The 19,647-nt window shown below is 35.8% G+C and overlaps 2 protein-coding genes across 13 annotated transcripts in view; both read right to left on the minus strand.

The window, feature by feature from the left end:
• LOC149561814 (pterin-4-alpha-carbinolamine dehydratase 2, mitochondrial-like) overlaps window positions 1-19,647 on the minus strand; it is a 251,085-nt gene that overhangs the window by 101,302 nt on the left and 130,136 nt on the right. The gene's annotated exons all lie outside the window — the stretch shown is intronic.
• LOC149561816 (uncharacterized) lies at window positions 518-4,357 on the minus strand. Its single transcript, XM_089825339.1, has 7 exons — window positions 4,029-4,357; window positions 3,011-3,773; window positions 2,567-2,865; window positions 2,027-2,424; window positions 1,698-1,921; window positions 1,400-1,587; window positions 518-1,303 (listed from the first exon to the last, which is right to left on the minus strand). The coding sequence occupies exons 2-7, from the start codon at window positions 3,748-3,750 to the stop codon at window positions 690-692; spliced, it is 2,463 nt and encodes an 820-aa protein (XP_089681465.1). The 5' UTR covers window positions 3,751-3,773; window positions 4,029-4,357; the 3' UTR covers window positions 518-689.

Raw genomic sequence — 19,647 nt, forward strand, 5'->3', positions numbered from 1 at the left:
AGTTCTCCAAAAAATTAAATATTAAAAGGATGACTATTTCAATTAATTCAATTAAAAGAGACTTCAATAAAAATTTATTAGTAAAAGTCATTTAAATTAATAAAATTCCCCAGAAGTTACATTAAGTGGTGGAAAATTCTAGAGGGTGTTGAAGATAGTAGCTGCGATAGAGATCTTTATCTCTGATTTTGCTATATGTTGAAATTGGAACAATACCTTTGTATTACGTCAACAACTAGAGAAGATAGTTATGACGATATTTCTGTTATACTAAGTGAGCACAATGTGGCATTCAACATGTGCTAGGTGTCTCATCACATAGTTGGAAAACTCGCCAAATGCAAAAACTCGCCAAGCCCCCCAAAAGTTTAATCGGGAAAAACTCGGCGATTTAAAAAAAAAACTCGGGAAAAACTCGGGAACCTAAAAAACCGCTGAAATTTAATTAAAAATACATTTATTTTGCAAAATTTAATGAGAAGATGCATCTAATAAGTTAATTAAAGACAATACAAAAGAAAGAAACAAAGTTTAGATATATATAAATGCATAATGCGTACAAAATTGCATTCTCATGCAGAATGCTCATGGTAGGAAGCAAAATAGTAAATTACTAAATAGTTTCAATCTGTCAAACTAGAAGTAACTACTAAAAGTCTAAATACATCAATACAATGTGACAATGCCAATCACATCTTCCTCTTTCCACTTGCACTAGCAGGAAAGCGAGGGGGTCTAGTCCTAGAAGAAGTGCCCCGCACTGGGATAGGGCGTGAGCTGCGTGACTGTGAACTCTGTGGCTGTGCCCCCTCGCTCGACGTCCCTACTGACTGGCTCGGCGTCCTGGAAGAGGATGCATCTCCTCCTAATGGTAATGTCTGATCCTCGCCTGAATCATCATCATCCTCGTCCTCATCCTCAATGTCATCCATAGTGAACTGAAAATCAGTGTCAACCTCCCCCTCCATGGCCTGCCTCTCCAAATCAGTGATCTCATCTGGTGTAAACAATGGACTTGGCTCCTGTGCTGTCCAATCAGAATAAGGATCTATCTCATCTAGATCAAGCGGACCAGGTAGTTCTAAGAGCTGTGACTTTTTTATGCGCAACTTAAGATTATAGTGCACATAAACAAGGTCATTAAGCCGTTTTTGAGTCATTCTGTTTCTTTTCTTTGTATGGATGGACTCAAATAAGCTCCAATTGCGCTCACAATGGGATGAGCTACAAGGTTGGGATAGGACTCTGAGAGCAAATTTCCTTAAATTGGGGGTATTGCCACCCCAACTTGCCCACCAAGCATCTGCAAAACAAAATTTAAAAAGTTATAAAGCAATAAAAAACAAAATTAGAAGCACAACTTATCAATTAGCAAAAGTTTTAATGTTTGACGCTTTACCTGGTGCTTGAGTAGATCTTGCTCTCTTTGCTAGCATAGAAGAGAACAAAGGACCCCTTGATTCCACATAGATTTGTTGTTCGGTCACAATAAGGTCTCTCTCCTCTTCACTTGATATCATTCTCTCAATGCATTTAGAGAGACCTTCCATGACCTCTCCATTAGGATCTGAGTAGGAATCATCAGCCCTAAAACAAATAGAAAATGATATCAAGTCTTACTACACAACCTTAAAAAGTAAAGTAAAATAAAGACTTATTAAAATCCCAACTTCAAGGACAATCAATTATCATAATACCTGAATTTGGGATTGAGGAAGTAGCCTGCTGCATGAATAGGTTGGTGGAGCATATTGTTCCACCTCCTATCAATTATTTCCCAAATGGGGTCAAATCTGAGACTGTCCCCGTGATAGTAACTTCTAACAGCCTCTTTCGCCCTATCCATGGCCTCATAAAGACCTCCCATTGGGGATTGCTGCCCATCACATGTGCGCAAGACTAGAACCAGGGGCAGAGACATCTACATTTGAAATTTGAAAAATACAAATTAGTTAATAACATAGTAAGTTATGAATTGAAAATGAAACTTGAATAAACTAAAAGTCTAAAAATATAATGAAGTTACCTCCACAATCTCCTTAGCCTTTGCAAAAAAGCTATCATCAAAGACTATTCGTGCCACAGCTTCTCCTTCGGGCTTCTTTGAGTAAGGTGAAGCAACCCAATCAGCACACACAAACATTTGCTTCAAAGCCAATATGTGGTCAAGAATACTTTGCAACGTCAAGAAGACCGTTGCAAACCTTGTCATAGCAGGTCTCATCAAATCTTTGCCTTTAGTGGCTTTTCTCATCAAACTGAGAACCCATGGGTGATTATAGATATATTTCGTGACTCGCCTAGCATCTTCCACAACTGGACTCACCCAATCAAGTTTTCCTATGTCCTCTAAAAGAAGGTCAAGGACATGTGCTGCACAAGGTGACCAAAAAAGTGTGGGATGCCTCTCTTGGAGGATTCTACCTAAAAGATTAGCAAAAAATCAATAATCAGTAACAAACTTTCCATATTTAGTATTTACAAATTACATCAAATCTAAATTGAATAATACCATAGCATTACATTCATGATTCATATTGATTCAAATATAAAAAATTAAATCTACCTGCTGCCACATATGCTGCTGCATTATCTGTGATTATTTGCACCACATTCTCTATTCCCACCTCCATGACAACATTCTCCAACATTAAAGCCAATGTGGCTGCATTTTTCACTTTGTTGGAGGCATCGACAGATTTCCAAAACACCACATCATCTTTGCAAGCAATCAAGAAGTTAATAATGGTTCTACTTCTTCCATCTGTCCACCCATCAGATAAAATGGTGCAGCCATACTTCTTCCACTCTTTCTTTTGGTCTTCTATCAACAATCTTGCCCTACCAACCGCTTTGTCAAGCAACCTACAAAATTTAAGTGTAATATTAAATAAAGTGTAAGTGTTAGTAAAAAATTAGGAAATAAGTTATAACAATTAAGATTTAAAATATAACAATGAACTAAAGTGAATCTCAATTATTTACAATTACTAAATAGTAAAATACTAACCTTCCACTCATATCCTTGCGATTAGGCGGCTTGTACCCTTTGCCTGATATTGTCATTGCATTCACCATATTGACCCAATAGGGACTATCAGCGGCATTCATTGAGATATTGTTGAAAAACCAAAAATCAGCTGCTGCAATATCAGTTTGCTCATGCACCTCCTTAAACCATGCAGTGCCCTCTAATGATGGCTGTGCTCCAGGTGTGTTCCTGGGCACAAAATAACCACCTATCCCTGATGGGGATCTAGATGGTGATGATGAAGAAGTAGGAGATGTAGAAGAAGTGGAACCGGTAAAAGAGAAATTTTGTTTGCGGATCCGTGGGCCACGAAGAGATCCGGGTATGTTCTCAAGTGCTTCTTCTTCCTCTTGCATATCAAAAGGAGCTCCTTCAGATTCAGCTATGGCTGCCCTCATAGCTATTTTTGCCCTCTCCCTATTCAATTTTTTCTCTTCAGCAGCTGCAAGTAGGGCATGGATGAATCTTTTTTCTTCATCAGTTACCTTGAGACAAGGATTTGAGTCATGTTTCTTTATGCCTGCAAGGTGGTATTTGAGGCGGTTTATGCCTCCAGAAATAATTCTCTCACAGGGAATGCATATCACCTTCCCAATATCATTTGGATTTGGAGCTTCATAGGCATACCGCCATGCCTTATCTCTTGCATTTTTAGGTCGAGTGCCTATATATCCAGATGGGCATGGTGTTTGTGGCCACTCTTCTTGTGGGTTTGTCATTTTTTTAATGGTTGACCGTTGCCCTACACATAAATATATAGAGAAATGAATAAACAAAGTTAGAACTTAGAAGCTAGGGTTTCAAATGATTCAAACTTCAAACTTGAACCATATCCTTAGCAAACAACAAACTTCAACCATATCCTTAGAAGCTAGGGTTTCAAATGATTCAAAATGATTTTAAATGATTTGAAAACATTTACAAAAAACAACAAAAACAAAAGAACATTTGTTATAAAACTATAAAAAGTTTTCAAACTATGATAAGATGAACATACCTGGAAAGAAATTTGTCTTCTAAAATCGGTTAGAATCCTCTACAATCCACTCAAATCCGCCTTGAATCACTTGCAATCAGCCAAGAATGCCTCCAAACCTTCTTCTCTTCACTCCTCAAGGTTCTAAACAATGCAAATACAAGAAAGAATGAGAAAAAACACACTCACTGCCGCTTAAATCCTCACAGGCCGCGTTCACCAGTAAACCGCGAGTTTTTAGGAAAAACTCGCCGAGTTTTTGCCGACTACTCGCCGATTACTCGGCGAGTTTTTACCAGTTTGCCGAGTTTTTAAATCGGCGAGTTAACTGGTTAAAAACTCGCCGAGCTAGGAAACTCGGCGAGTTTTAAAAACTCGCCGAGTACTCGGCGAGTTTTCCATCTATGTCTCATCATATGAAGAGACATGCGACATGTGAAGAGTCATGTGTTTCGAAATGTGAAGAGACTTCTTTTTTAAAATTGAGAGACCTTTGGTAGTGATACGAAGAGTCTCTTAATTCAAAATAAATATATGATTGTTTTGTAAAGTTTTATTTAGTGGAAAGCATTGTACTCAAACATTTATTGTCAATAAAAGAGAATTTTCTAGTGTGATTGGATTGTTCCCTTCAATTTGAAGAGTTTTTCCAAGAAGGTCATGTCTTTTGTGCCTATTTTTTGTTTTCCTTTTTCCTTATTGTTCTTTATTATTAACATGGTATCAAAGCCAAGTTAGATAACAGCTTATAAGTGAGTTTTCTTTGTTTTTTGTTTTGCGTATATGTTGCAGATTGCATTGAGTGTTTTTTTTGGCAATCTCTATGTGTTGTAGATGGTAGCAGCAATAGAGATCTTTGTTGATGTGATGTTGTACTGTACATTCTCATATTTATTGTTCCTTCATATTTTTATTTATTACATCATCTTATTTATTTATGTCTGCTGATGGTCTTCAATTGTCGTGTACGGCTTGTTAAAATCCATTGAGATGTATTATGACTCATTTGCCGAATTATTCGTCATCCTTTGTGTTGAGTGTTGGAGTTACTATGATCTCTAGAAAATTAAAAGATCATGCATGCAACAGTTTGTAATGACCCCAATTGGGTTATGGCCTTAACAAACATCAACTTCCTTGACTAATCAGCGATTTGGCATTTAATCAAATGCTTGGCAAACAAATTCAATACCACACTACTGATAAATCTTTTATTTACTGCTTTTGCATTTGAAACACATGCATTCAATTTTTCCAACAGTTTGAAAGCTGATATTAGTTATAAAATAATAACTTGGCAAGCCACAAATTTCAAGGAAAATCCAATGCTAAGACTTAACTGGCAATAGATATCAGATTTATTTGCAGACTTATTGTATAAATAGGAGAAGCAATAAATTAAACCTGTAACTCCCAGCTCTAATCTGATTTGCAGCAGAGATTCACACATATATGCCAACCAAAGAAAGGGCTGACAATTTCAACCTGGGTATCAATTTGCAGCAAACACCTCAGAAGTAACACGTCCACAGGCTGGATGCTAAACTGGAAATACCAACACCAGCAGCAAGGATTGCCACTGTAAGCTGCAGGAGGAAAGACTCGCGCCCAACCCAGTGTTTTTGGCATCTAAATATTGCAAAGAATGCCTACAGAAGGCATTTGATTCTAGCCGCCTGATTGGGATAATTTGACCCTTCAAATAATACAGATCAAACCCTCAGATTCACTCACTCAAGACTGCAGCAAACAAAATCAGAACTTTGAGCTGCCAATATCTACAACAAGCATTGCCCTCTCAGTCAAGTTAAAAGAAGAGAAGACACCAATTTTTCCAATGGAAAAACCCTCCTCGGCCACAGTGAATACAGAAAGAGGAGACAATAATAAATCTCAGAATGGAGTCCACAATAGTTCAGCTGTAGATCCCAAACCCTTATACTTCCGCAAGGGCACAAAAATTCAGAACATCAGAAGTGTCACAAAGACAACAAAAGAAAAATAATATTCAATTGGATGTTTTTCTTATCAAATGGGTTCGTATTTATAATCTCTAAATGACACAAGCTTCCCAAATGAACTCCACTAAAGAAGCTTCCTCAACACAACATTAAAACATAACAAAGTGCCATATAATATTGTTAAATTTTGGAGGATCGTTGCAAGTGTAATGACACTACCATGTAATTGGTATGTATGTTTCAAATGCAACTTCCTCTCACATTTATATTGAGCATAGGACATGAATAGACATGTCTATTCAATAATCAGATACTTAATATTAATCATAATTAATTTATACATGTATAATATATATATACAATATATATATATTATTATTATATTAATTTCTCTCTAATAATACTAATAAACTTACATATATAAATTATATCTAATATATGATGAGCACACATATATAAAGGATAAAGGCATCTGAAATGACTAAAATTTTAACACTCCCTCTTAGTCAAGAAGGATAAATACATTTTGATAATCAAAGGTCAAGGACGATTAGTATTTTGAATAACCCAAAGATGATCAACAATTGTCATCTAAGCTCTTAGTTATTAAAATTCCTAGTATGCATTTATACAAACAACCCAAAGATAATCAGCATGATGACATCTAAGCTCTTAGTTGTTAGTCTCACAAAATGCATAATTACCTCATACCCAATATGCATCTATACAAACAACTCAAAGATAGTCAATTTAATGACATCTAAGCACTCATTTGTAAGTCTCACAAGTTGCATAGTCTCATGATTTAAGTACAACACTTACTCAAAATGTATGACCTGGAGTTTAGCCAACTAAAGCTGCCACACATCAACACTCCCTCTTAGCTAGGGAGGATAAACACGAGACATATATTACGCCATTGGTAATATTAAGAATGACAAGTTTAAGGATCTCTCTGAATGAAAGATATCCATCATAATGATATCACAAGTCTTGGTCTCCCAGAATATTGACATTCGATATCCACCAAGTACTTAAATGATTTAATCTCAATTACAAGCTATTGTAAGATAATAACTTCTGCAAATACAAGTGACATCATTTGGAAGTCGTCACCTCCTCATGATGGACACAAGGGTTAGTCCTATTAAAATCACATAGTCACAAGGTATATTCATGAATCACAGTGCTCTTGACTGGTACAACTTAATGATTATTGGAGAATCCATCTCAACATGGTTTACTCCCTCTAGATCACTGAAGGTTGAATCATATCCTTTATTTGCTCCCTTTCTTTCAAGGTTGTCCCTAATGAAATGTCATGCTCCCTCTGAACATCAATCTTCTAAGCTTCTTGCCTTAGACAAAGTGTCAAATTCGCTTTGAATTTAAAATAGCTCTTCTAGTAAATACATATGTACGATATTTAGAAACCATGAGAAATCATATTACAATGTTGTTATAAATCAATTAATCCTTTGCATTTATGCTATCAAAATATTCAATACCACTATTGAATTTAAAAACATCATTCTGAATAATACTAGTCTTTAGTAAGAAATATATATTAGCATATATATTTAAATACACCCATAATATTACCTTACTTCTCCTTCGTGGTGGACCACCGATTTATTCATCATACCCTCTAAGCTCCACATAGGTAATAGAGGGCACATGTAATATATGTTTGACCACGAAAACACTTTATTCCATATGTATCTTATCACCCTATCTTCATGATTTATCTTTTATTTTACTACATGAGCGTAGTCCACTAGGTTTCAAATCTGTCACTTTAACCACTCGAAAATCAAAGTCTCCAATCTTGTTAATTAATTGTAGTGAGAATTAAGATGGGTGAGTGTTGTTTTCGATTTTGAAAAACCTTCTAAATTGTAAAACTTGCACAATCTAGTCACCCAATTGAGTTCTATCGAGATATTTTCAACTCCATTCTATCGTCCATGATAGGTTGATAGGTGATAAAAAAAAATTATGCCCACTTTCCCCCAACACCAATGATATCCTATCGCTCCGTACGTAGATGTGGGAATCTTCCTACAACAATTATTTCCCAAATAGTGTCGGCATGGACAAATCTTTGTGGCCCATTATGAAAGCCTTAGTTTGCACATAAGGGTTTGCAAGAAATCTCCATCACCCGTCTTCCACATCCCATGAAGTGACCACCATTAAAACTATTAATTTATATCTTCTCCATTTTTATGAATTAGATATTGTAGAAGTTGATTGCTAAACATAACTTCTACTTATGTTTGATATAGCCATTATTAATATTCTCTCTGCATAATCAGTGTACTACATTGCTTCTAATAACTTCGCAACTGATCTTTCACTCTTCATATTAAGAATGATAAATTCAATCAAGATATTCATTTAACTCATGTCCACTATAACATTAATGATTATAACATCTCCTTTCAATAATAGAATTAAGATAACACAACTTAATTTCTAAATATATGACTTTCCCTTAGGTAACATATTCTCCTAGAAATTCAAATTCATAAATATATAAATTTCATTTATATTTCAATAACAATATTAGTAACTCACAAAAATACTAATAAATTATATAACTACAATTATAATTTATTCCATACTAAATAATGTAAAAAGAGAAAACTTAGATAAGATACCCCTCCTTTTACACATATAAAATAACAATATGAATTGTTAGTGTAGTTTTTTATTTCCTAGTAGGTTATTTATTTTTCCCTATATTGCTAAGTTTTTCCTACACTTTGAATAATCTCACTTAGGTTAATAAAGCATGTCTTATTAGGTGAATGGTTGCAAGGTGTCACCTTCCTACATGTGAGCATTCATTATCTATCTTGGGAAGATACTTTGTTATCTTTAGTCCAATAGATGGTTGCTCCTCATTAGTCGGTGTTGCCACCTCCTCCCTCTTCCTAGCCTATATAAGCATGCTACCTGGCTTGTATTTGTATCTCTTGTTTTTACATCCTCTTAATGCTATTCTACTTCTAGCATTTGCATTACTCTCTTGGAGACTAACTCTATGTTGCTATTTTGATTTTGTATCATTTGCATTCATAGTTTAAATATTTATTCTTTGCACTAGTTTTCTGGGTTATTAATCTTTTTAGATTCTAACATGGTATCAGAGCTTTTCTGCACGCAAGAGTAGATTTTAGTTTCCTTATTTGAGAGATTCAGGAGGGGGCTAATAAATCTTATTGTAAGTTTTTGAAAAACCCAGTATGCTCTTCTCTTGCATCTTCAGATGATCTTGAGAATCAGAAAAGTTTGACAAAAACATTTTTAATCTCTAAGTGATTGCAGCATTTTTGGTTATACTGACAACATTTCTGGTTGTTCCAACGTGTCCAGCAAGCTTGAGAAAGTCAGATTTGGCTTTCATTTCACCGAGATCAGAGATCGTCATACAAGTTGCAAAACTAGGGTTTCAATCTCAAATCTGACAACCAACTTGCATATTTGGTGTTTTCAATCAATATTGCAGGTTCCAGCATGCCATTTATTGACTTAGGTAGCTGATTCAATCTTTTCATGGCGTCTTTTGGTTGTTGGGGTCGTTTTTTGGTTGTTGGGGCCATTTTTTGTTGTTAAAAGCATATGATTTACACTACAGCTATATCTTCTATACATCAACAAGAAAAATGCTTTTTGTGTTTTGTTCGCAGCCCCAGAAAACCATCTGGGTATCTTTTAGATTTTGCATGCAATCTATATATTTTGCAGAATCGAGCGCAGAAAGCTACAGCCGTACCCCTCTCCATTGACAGTCGCAAATTTGAACACAGTTTTCAAATGCCTCATTCTTGCTCATACGGACTCCAATTTCGACAATTCTTGTTATGACCTTGGCTATTTTTTTGTGCTCTATCCACTAGTGGAGTTGTTTTTTGATTTTCATGCATAAATTTTTCAAAAATTGCAGATTCTCGGCCGTGACTGTGCACAGTTCTTGTTTTGGAAACTTCAAAGGATCATAACTTTCTCATACGACCTCATATCGAGGCAATTCTTTTTTCGAAAGTGCATGATTTTTCGAGTAAATCACAGTGGTGCTATTTGTTTTCTTGATTATTGTGCCTAAGTTTCACTTTCAGCATATGCTCTTCATGAGGATTTGTAATGCATTGAAATCAAGACCACTAAGTATTTCTTTCTAGTGGTAGTTGTAAGCGCACTAAAATAAAGTGCCAAATCATTTTTTCTTTTTCTTTTTTTTGGGGGGGGGGTTCTTTGATTGAGTAAAAAAGGGGGGCATTGTCATGGTTGGGTTCTCTTCTTTTTAGCATTTCTTCATCATGGATCAAACAAATATGCTCATCCTAACTCCATACAATTACTTTGAGTGGAAATCACGCATGACAATTCACTTAAAGAAAGTTAGATTAAATAGGATAACTATGGGACTTGAAACTGAACCTGATAAAGATGAAGATAAGCCTAAGTGGTTTAACAAATGTGAGGAGGCATATGGAACACTGTGTTTGTCTGTTTCTCCTGACTTGCTATTTCACATTGAGTCTTTGGATACACCAAATGAAATATGGACAAAGCTAGAAACACTATTTGGCACACAAGATCCAATAAGGGGTCATATGTTGGAAAATGAACTAATTAGTTTAGGTACAGGCAATTTCAACACAATCCAAGATTTCTTCACCAAATTGAAATCACTAAGGTTGCAGTTAAAACAATGTGAAATTGAAAAGAAAGATGAACAACTGATTCTCAGTATTCTCTCTAAGCTAAGTTCAGAATATTCTGTGTTTGTCTCTACCTTCTATGCTACTAAGGGTGCACTTGGTACTCAATTCACCATGCCATCTCTAGATGATTTTGCTGTCAATCTTACTCGAGAACAGGACAAGCTAATCCAGATGGGCACTCTTAAGTCCTCTAAGTCACATGCCTTAGCAACCAACCAAGGCACAAAAGAACAAAAAGGACAAAGTAGTAACAACAATAGTAAGAATGAGAAACAAAATAATAGTGAGGAAAAGAAGGATCAGATATTAGTTGCTTCAAAAGCAACTATTGATACCCCATCCTCCAAGGGCGATAAGCCTAAGAAAGAAAAGGTCAAATGTGCCTATTGTAAAAGACCCGGTCATGATGAGCATAAATGTTTGAAAAAACAAATTGATCACTTGACATACATTCTTGAGAAGAATAATATTAGTGTTCTTGAGTCTATCAAACAAAGTTCTAATGAAGGGTCTAACAAGGCAAAAGAAAGCAGCAAGGGGAAAGGAAAGGGCAAGGCTATTGTTGCAATTGCTTCCTCACCATCCACTTGGGTTCTTGAGTCGGGTGCTTCGCACCACATGGCTTCATCTAAAGAAGAACTTGCATCCTTGGAGCCATGTACTATGCCTTCTATTTTGATGGGTGATGGCACATTCCATGATGTTCTTTGTGTACCCTCATTATCAACTAATCTCCTATTAGTAGACCTGACATCTCATATGTTGTAGGCATGGTCTCTCGATTCATGCAGGAGCGCCATGAGCTGCACTAGAAAGCAACCAAGCGGATCCTCCACTACATTCAAGGTTTTCACAGTTGTGGGATTCACTACGTAGCAGGTATTGAGCTTGATTTGGTGGGCTACACAGATTCAGATTGGGCAGGTGATTCTCAGGATCGCAAGTCTACTTCAGGGTACAGCTTCTCACTTGGTTCAACTCCTATTTGTTGGTCGAGCAAAAAGCAATCTGCTATTGCTCTATCTTCTACTGAGGCTGAGTATCAAGGGCCTGTAAATGCCGCCACTGAGGCCATTTGGCTTCAACATCTTCTCACTGAGTTTGGTATCCAGATTAGATGGCCATCAGTCATATTTTGTGACAACCAAAGTGCCATTCAGATCTCACGGAATCCGGTTCATCATCAACAGACCAAACACATAGAGGTCCACATGCACTACATCCGGGAGCCCATCCATGGTCACGCCATTGACCTTCGCTATTGTCCGACTTCCGAGCAGTTTGCTGATATCTTCACCAAATCCTTCACTGAGAGCAAGTTCCTTCATTTGCGAGCTTTGCTAGGGGTGCAGGATGCTTCATCTTTTGGGGGGGCCTCTTCCTCTCACTCGGAGTCCTGACTTTTTTTGGGGGGTCTCTTTTCTTTCTCTTTTGGGGGAATCTTATGTACATGGGTACCTCATCAAGCTTGACTTGCCGGGACCCATTTCTACATCCACCTAAGCTCTTCTTATAGGGGGGTGTTAGTGTAGTTTTTTATTTCCTAGTAGGTTATTTATTTTTTCCTATATTGCTAGGTTTTTCCTATACTTTTAATAATCTCACTTAGGTTAATAAAGCATGTCTTATTAGGTGAATGGTTGCAAGGTGTCACCTTCGTACATGTGAGCATCCATTAGCTATCTTGGGAAGATACTTTGCTAACTTTAGTCCGATAGATGGTTGCTCCTCATTGGTCAGTGTTGCCACCTCCTCCCTCTTCCTAGCCTATATAAGCATGCTACCTGGCTTGTATTTGTATCTCTTGTTTTTGCATCCTCTTAATGTTATTTTGTTTCTAGCATTTGCATTACTCTCTTGGAGACTAACTCTGTGTTGCTATTTTGATTTTGTATCTATTGCATTCATAGTTTAGATATTTATTCTTTGCACTAGTTTTCTAGGTTATTAATCTTTTCAGATTCTAACATGAATTAATTTGAAATGACACACCTCTTACATCCACTTACCTTGGTGGCAGGTCCCATTGTCCTTTGAGGCATCTGTGGGGTGACATTTCTACTTAAGTTGCAATTCCCATTCTACTACTTCATGTAGATAAAGTTGTATTAGTAATACCACCCACCTGTATTCCCTTGTGGGGTCCACATTCAGCGCTGGTCCTTAGCACTTTGCTCGCAATCATTATCAAATAGGGATATGTGATTGGTCAAAGGTCCTTGTCAACACTCCACTTTCATACAAACTATCTACTCTTGCATTATTCACAATATGGCATTATTGATTTATTTTATTTGTTGCCGCTTAATATTGCTTTCACCTCCAATGATGACCAACTTTATTTACTCGCATGTCCTTTGCAACATTTTATGTGTCTAATTTGGAGACTCCCACACGAGTCAGCCTCCTCTTGTCCAAAGTAGCGCTCATGTGATATTCCCTTTATTTTAACACTTTAGAATTTTATTTAGGTCAATTTAGAGTAGACTTTGCCACGTCGTATCCAAGGATTTCATTGGGATTGATATATGGAATAGCACATCAAATTCAACCAGTACTTTCAAGGTATTCACCAACTCGTCTACTTCTTATTTGTATTTAATATTTATCTTGATGTTTCTCTATCTCCCACCTTTATGCTACGCAAGTTACCTTCTTTTGAGTTGATTTGACACGGTGGACATCATTAACAATGACTCCCTTCATGCTTGGCCACCAGTTTTGTTCTATTTGAGCATGAGAACGAGTTACACTCTCAAGTAGTGCAACTCGTACATTGTATCCACCCCGACTTGTCTCCATCAACAAGTCACTTCGACCCTACCATATCTACCAGTGTAGCTTGGTCAGCACCCCATTGTGACATTGGAACTGGCATCTAACTTGGAAATGATGATCCATCAACCCACAAGCACGTGATCCATCGAGCACATCCACATTGAGTCAAGTCCAATCTGGATTCTCGGCAATGCACGCATTGGAGATAATTGATCAACATTCTAATTTGACTAGCGGTGAGATCATTACTATCACACTTCCTAAACTCAGTGAGACCCCCGAACACTGGATTTTCTCGCCATCTGAACAGATCTCACCACACAAAAAGAGTCAATCAATATCGTGAGTCTTCTAATCCCATGCAGGTTACAATCTTCAAATCAATATGTCGATATTGTTCCCAAACTTATAATCACCAAGACCTTTTTCCAATGAATTGATGATATTCTTTGATAATATCATCGGATCAATCATGATAAGGAGCAGAATCCACAGAGAATGGCTTGCAGGTGGAAAAAAGGAGTTGATTCAAGCTTTCTACCGATCAATGTATAATCTCTTATCTGTAAATGAAATGAAAAAACAATATATGTGTGGAAGGTGGACAATTATCCAACGTGTCAATTCCTCAGTGGATGGGGCATATTTTATCCTCTCAACACTTAGCATTAGTACACCCAATAAATGACTACAAAAATACTATCGCCAAACGAATATCTTGGAATATTGCCATTGCAAAGAGAGTATGAATGATCAACTTAAGAATAAAAAAAGATTGTGAGTGAAACAAACGATGGTAACATGTGAGATAACACTATTCCTCTCCACGCTCACAATTTCGGCAGGCCTAAGGATAAATCCTAGCAGACATAACAATCCCACTCAGACCCAACACAGAGTTTGCCATCCTAAAAGGAGTTTGATTATACATTCACTATTTTGTTAGCAATTTCTGTCCATGCACAAGCATTTGACATATCCAGTGGTTGTCATACCATTTCCAAAGACACCTTACTTACTACCAATATATGATTGTTCACATGTTGCTGATCGACCATAATGTAGATTAACAACCACTACACATATTCCATAAATGGGAGTTGTCATCATTGAGACTATAATATGCCTATAACAAATGTCTATTCAGATCACAACAATAATATATTCCAGACAAGAAACATATAATGTTTTTTCTAAACTGTAGCAGTTTTCCTTATGGTACGTGTTTGCGTATTAAAGTACTTGTGACAGGTAAAGAGATTCACGACTAGCACAATGATGTACACAACCTGGTCACAACTTAGGAAAGAAGAAACCTGATATGCTGTTAAATTCTCTAGTATTCTACCATACATAGAAGAAAGACAATGGATGAATTGAAGCAACAATCAATCAACAACCAATAAGACTCACAATTTTATGAGATGGAATCACGCCTCAATACTCAAATCAACCAAAAGATGAATTCTACCAAATCGATATGCTTACTTTTGTTGTCAATCAAGATTGCGCCTATAGCAAGATGTAAAATCTAGCCATCCTGCTGAAACATGGAAACTCTCTCGGGTGGTGGGTTGTCCTAAAACGAGAGATGAATCTCCAGAAGCTAGGTCGGTTCCTAAATTGTGATCACCTAATCCTAAATTATACGCAAGATAAGGGTTGAGAAGAGAATAATGAATAATGAATACTAATCTAAATGAGGTGATACACCAATGGTTTTGAATGTAACTTTAATCAAATCAACACGAATTATGAAAGACACAATTGATTCACAATACTCAGACAAACATGCAACCACAAAAGTGTTTCTATGCAAGGACTGGGATCTTCTGCTTTGAAAGGGATACCTAGGTTTAACCAATTTTCTGCAAAAGAACAATGGTCACAAACAAAGACCTGTAATCACACGTATCAAGATTCAAATCTGCAATAAGGAATGTAAATTAAATGAAGGCGAACACAACATTAAAGTAAAAAATTCACAAAATTGCACAAGAATCAATGAGAAGGAACCGTTGAATCTCTATAACCAATGCTGAAGAAATCTCTGCTACAAAATTGCTCTTACAATCAACTCAAAATCTGCAATGTGCAAAAATCTGAATCCGAAAAAAGATCCTCATAATGAGGTGAATGTACAATATATAGAACTCATAACCCTACCGCGGATTCCAAGATCATGCCTAGGAAAAATCAGTCAAAAATGATAAAAACTATGAAGAAGCCTCTAAAAACTACTCTCAAACACCTGCCCAATTGATAGATAACTCGAAAACTGTCTCCAGCTCCTCAAAATCATGCACAAAAATCCAAACTCGAATCCCTCAAACAACCCAAAAATATAGCATGTAAAACTCCTCATAATTATGCAATATATGCATAAAATAGGCTCTCAATCTGAACTACATGCATAACTGCCCTTAACTGATCCATAAATCACCAAAAATAGCACTAATCTGCTCCATCATCACATGAGAATCTCGAACTGCCCTTAGCCTTCTAAAATAGCTCCATACTCAAGTCTTCATGAAAGTGTTAACTGAATGTCCCTTTAAGAGTTCAAAAATAGACACTCAGCTTCTCCTCCTTGCATTTAGGCATTAAAAAAATTGAAACTCCGTTTAATTCCCTTTAAATAATTAATAAAATCAATGGTTTTATAATTATAACCACTTGATATTATTAATTTTACAATCATAATTCTTTTTATTATACTAATTAATATTGACGTGTTTATATTTATTTACTTTTTAAAACACATCACTATCAATAAATATAATAAAGGGAATACTAAATATATTTTACAAGTATTGTATATATTAAATGATTTAATAATGTTTAACTCATTTAATATATATAATATTTGTAAAGTATGTTTTATATTTTTAAGTTATACATGCATTAATATATAAAATACATTTGGCATTATGAAGATTAATGCATGTATAACTTAAGTAAATAATGGAGTTGTTTTAAATTAAATAAAAATGCCTCCCCTATTCATGGAACCGAAATTATATGAAATGGAGTTTAGGGATTTAGAAAACGTCAAAGGCAATTTTATTGTCTTTATTCATTTGGGTTTTTGCGTACAGAAAGAGGGAGGGTTTGTGAAACCCTAGCTGCAGCCATGAAAGTTGCTCTACTGTGATTTTTTTGCTCCTGCTACTGGACGTTTTGGATGCCATTATTTGAGCTTGGACGGCATGGTTTCTTATCTGTAGTTTTCTTCATGTTTTGGACGGCTTGATTTGAGCCTTCTTTGTGGAAAATTGTTGCTTGCGTGGGATGAATTATGATGGATGCCATGAGCTACGAATTTGCTGGTTCTGGTCATGATTTTATTCTCCATGCGATTTCTTCTGTTGTTATTCTCCATGTGAATTCGAACTGGGCATTTCTTGCTGGTTATTTGCTTGAGGGCAGTTGGATTTCTTGGCTGAAACTTGCCATTTTATGTTGGACGGCTACCATTTTATGCTTTTCTCACTCGGATGCCATGAAATCCTTCCATGCGGGTTTGGATTTTTATGGGTTTACTGTGCTAGACAGATTCTTCTTAATGATAGCCATAAGTTATTGAGTCCTTTCTTCTTGTGAATTTGTTTGCTAGTTATTTAATCTCTTCTCCATGTCTCAAATGGAAATGCTTTGTTGCTTCTCAAAGTTTCTAGTAAATGATAGAAATAGATTTCTGCTTGAGGTAAATAATAATCTTGAACAAGTTCACTCCAATATTTGTTTCCATAATCATGAAGCAAACTAGGTTCCATTTCAGTGTTAACAAACCACATTGTTATTTGGGTTCTTGCATTCCATTCATACTGTTTTTTATTTGTCTGGGATTTTCTACCAGTTGCTTTGCCCTTTCCAGCCACATTCCAAGTAGAAAATTGTCATCAAATGCCACGATGATGTCCATATCTCTCATTAGATATAGAAATAATTTTCCTTGGACACCCAGTTGCTCAACATTATTTTCATGAAAAGCTTGCAAGGCATTTAGGAAAATTTGATTAGCATGTTTTGCCAATGCTTGTCGGGTAAGATCAACCAAATCGTACATATCCTCCATCAGTACAATTGTATAGTGTGCTATAAAGAATGTTCCAAGCTTCTTGTATTGCTGGTACATTTACCCCATATCTTCTTATAGGATATTTCTTGATCCACTCCTTTCCATTAGCCTTTTCATGTATCTAGGTAACATCTTATACTGTTAGCAATTTTTTGGACAGTCAAAATCAAATATCAGAACACCCCATAACTATGCAAAATAAAAAATGGAATTCTTGATGATTGAGACCAAAAAAATTTAAGTTTGGAATTGCCTCAGGGCCCTCAACCCCAGTAATGCTGATTGTTGAAACAATGACATTACGTTCTAAAGTACTTTCAAGTATAATAGAGCATAAAACTTTTGCACCATATTCTGTGATATGATGAAATGCGCATATGGCAGCTTTTATACCTTTTTATTCATGATATTTGCACTGGTAACTATACAAATAACTACATTCTTCATTACCTGAACCAAACCACCACTCAGAAATGAACAATCAAAAAGTAGCTCACTCAACTGATGTTTTGACAGTATAACCAGCTCTAAACCCAACTACAGCATTGTCAAAGTATTGCAAAAGATTCACGTATTTGAAGTATCAATCATTTTGCTTTTATCTGCCATGACATAATGTAATACCTCCATTTTATAATATCACTGGTGTAAGCTGATTTCATGGTTTTATCTGCTGTAATGTTATTTCCTTGCTGTTCGGATTTTGATAATACTATCTCTATTCTTTCTAGTCGTTCAAAAATCCGTCCTTTCTAAGGTTTTTACATGAATATTTCACCGGAACTCCTTCATTGCTTGTATCTGCTGGTAGACTTAGTAATTTCATTTCATATTGCTGGTGTAAAATATATCTTTGATTCGTATTACAGCACTCTGGTACAATGGAATTTTTCATCATGATGTACTTCTCTTTGATATTTCGCACTTGCTAAAGCATGCCAATTATAAAAGTAAAAGGTTTCATAAATGAATACATCCCTTTAATACTTTTGTTAAACTACTTAAATCAGCTCTTTGAATGATCTTATTTCTGATAATCATGCTTGTGTATGTTCTAAATGTCTAATCTTTTAATGATAGCAAACAACTTATTTGTTGATTTAAACTTCTTTATGAAAATACCTAATGTATACTTGTAAAGATCTATTTCCTTCAGCTTGTAGATTCAGAATTCTATATGCCCTCCATGATTTGACTGAAAGGTTTCATACCTATAAAACATGTACGTCCCTTTAACAATCTCCTCGTGTCTTCAATCTCCTGCTATGGTTCAATTCGAAGGTCCCATACTTGTAATTTATGTATGCCCCCTCAACGGTCTTGTCATGTCTTTAGTCTTCACCTCTACATGATTTGACCAAAAGGTTTCACGCTTGTAATTTATGCGTGTCCCTTTGATAGCCTCCTCAATCCTTCAATCTTGGCCCCTACATGATTCAATCGAAAGGCTTCAAGCGTGTAATTTATGCAAGATACTTCAACAACCTCAAACTTCATACCTGTATCTGCACATGGAACAAACTCATTAAAATAAACATGTTTTATTTTTCAAATTTCTCTCTTGCCTTCTTTTTTTTTAACATAGTTATCTGAATAACCATGTTGTAGGAATAGTAGAGTATAGATGACAGGAAAGTTTTCCATTGCTTAGTTCATATGAACTGACCCATCTCTTCTTTCATTTTTTACGGGTTTACTTCCAAATGGAGATGCGGGCTCAAACCTTCAACATTCAGCACAACAAACCTTCCATTCAAGCAATCGATGCCTTTCCTCTTATCTCTTTTCAGTACTTTTCTATTTATACAATGTGTTTAATTCAGATATTATGTTAGGAGTTGAGAATGCTTGTGATATCTGAATGCATGGTATTTAAGTATTGTGTAAAACTTGAACACTTTGTACCTCATCAAAACAGTTTTGGATATTTCAATAAAAAATGTATTGTTTTGGTACTTGTATTCTAAATAAAAAGTAATCAATTTTCTTGTTTACTAATTCCTGTACTATACTTTCTGCATTCTTTTCATTCTGTAATATGTATTCTCAGCAACTAAACACATTTAGTAAGCAACTAAAACACACTT

Source organism: Cupressus sempervirens, chromosome 4 (assembly GCF_028749045.1).
Source record: "Cupressus sempervirens isolate cs-2001-9-10 chromosome 4, ASM2874904v1, whole genome shotgun sequence".
In the NCBI taxonomy this organism is placed as follows: domain Eukaryota; kingdom Viridiplantae; phylum Streptophyta; class Pinopsida; order Cupressales; family Cupressaceae; genus Cupressus; species Cupressus sempervirens.